The sequence below is a fragment of the Fulmarus glacialis genome, unplaced genomic scaffold (genome assembly GCF_000690835.1).
Source record: "Fulmarus glacialis isolate BGI_N327 unplaced genomic scaffold, ASM69083v1 scaffold39761, whole genome shotgun sequence".
NCBI classification, from domain to species: domain Eukaryota; kingdom Metazoa; phylum Chordata; class Aves; order Procellariiformes; family Procellariidae; genus Fulmarus; species Fulmarus glacialis.
The window spans coordinates 1-1,677 of NW_009195384.1; the positions used below are offsets into that span (position 1 = coordinate 1).

At 57.5% G+C, this 1,677-nt stretch overlaps 1 protein-coding gene across 1 annotated transcript in view; it reads left to right on the forward strand.

The window, feature by feature from the left end:
- Nucleotides 1-1,210: 1,210 nt before the first annotated feature.
- TP73 (tumor protein p73) overlaps nt 1,211-1,677 on the forward strand; it is a gene marked incomplete at both ends in the record, with an annotated part of 2,641 nt that continues 2,174 nt past the window's right edge. The window contains 2 exons of the mRNA XM_009588076.1: nt 1,211-1,397; nt 1,561-1,672. Of these exons, the coding sequence (XP_009586371.1) occupies nt 1,211-1,397; nt 1,561-1,672 (299 nt within the window). The remainder of the gene's footprint in view (nt 1,398-1,560; nt 1,673-1,677) is intronic.

The window sequence follows — 1,677 nt, forward strand, 5'->3', positions numbered from 1 at the left end:
GCTTCCCCCACGCTGAGCCGGTCCACGGTCCTTGTGAGAGGAGTTTGCCTCTCACTCCTGGCTGAGCAAATCCCGTTGTGCCCTCACAAGGAGTGTTTTAGTGGTCATGAACCATTTTCTGTTAACAAGCGACTCCGGGCACTGCCTTCGGCTGCCTGCAGAGCATCCTCCTCCCGCGGCCAGCCTGGGGAGCGGTCCCTGCCACGTCCCCTCTGTGAACCACCGCTGTCACTGTGAGCAGCTGCAAAGGATCGGGTCGTGGTCAGGATAAACCCTGTCTGTGTCACACGTGCTAGTCAGAATTAAACTCCGAGATCTTGCACAATTAGCTGTGATTCTGTTAACGACGTTAAGCACGATTTCCTTAGGCTGTGGTGTGTCAGCACCCGCGGTGGTCCCAGCCCTCGGCTAAGCCAGGAGCTGCGTGTGATAATGAACTCAGGGTAATGTTTCCAAAATGCGCTGAGTGATGTATGGACAAGGGTTTATGCTGGTTTTCAGCAAGATTTTCTCTCAGTCACAGTATAGTGGATGCTCCCGCTTTGCCACAGCACTTAGAGTAGCTGGGAAACCCTTCCTACAGCGCCCGGCCCTGGACCAGTAGGTGGTTGTTTCTGGTTTATGTGGAAAGCAGATGTGATGTAGTGTGGGCAAATTTGGTCATATTTAAATATTTCTAGAGAAAAACAAATATTAAGCCTAGAGAATAAACAGTTACAGCAAAGACAGGCTGAATTTCCTTTGGTCGCTCTCCCCAACGACGCACGGGGACCGTGCCATAGCTGTTTGCAACGCTGCGATCTGTTATGGAGCTGCCCCGGAGCCCGGGCGCTGCTGGGGCGATTCCCTCTGCCAGTACACGGAGCAGCTTTGCACTGGCACAGTCTTTCCAGCGTGGCTGCGATACGATAGGCAGTAATTGGTTTTATAACAAGTCATTATTTTACTTTGCTGCTTTACTGCCATGTTCACATTTCCCTTGGAGTGTTGAGAAAGCAGCAAGCGGGTGGATGAGAGGAGCCGAGGGAACAGAAACGCCTGTCTCGGTGCACGCGGGAGCATCAGCCCGAGCCCAGCACAAGCCCCGTGCCGGGAAGGGAACCCTGCATTTACACCGCAGCAGCGGAGGAAGCCGAGGGCAGGCAGGGGAGCATCCGCCGTCCCATCAGGCCCAGTGACATTCACCCACTGGGCATCTCTTCTTTTCCAGTACTCCCCGCTGCTGAAGAAACTCTACTGTCAGATTGCAAAAACATGCCCCATCCAGATCAAGGTGTCCACCCCCCCGCCCCCGGGCACCATCATCCGGGCCATGCCCGTCTACAAGAAGGCAGAGCACGTCACCGAAGTGGTGAAACGCTGCCCCAACCACGAGCTCGGCCGCGACTTCAATGACGGTGAGTGCCACTCTCCCCGCTCTGCCGGGGGCCGCCCCGTCAGCTGGGGAACCGCGCGCCCGCCCTGCGCTGCAGCCCTTGCGTGCACGGGCTGCAGCCCTTGCGTGCACGGGACGAGCATCCCGGAGAGCCGCCTCCTCTAACGCGGAGGTTTGCCTTGCAGGCCAGTCAGCCCCAGCCAGCCACCTCATCCGGGTGGAAGGCAACAACCTCTCCCAGTACGTGGACGACCCCGTGACGGGAAGGCAGAGCGTGATGGTGCCCTACGAGCCCCCGCAGG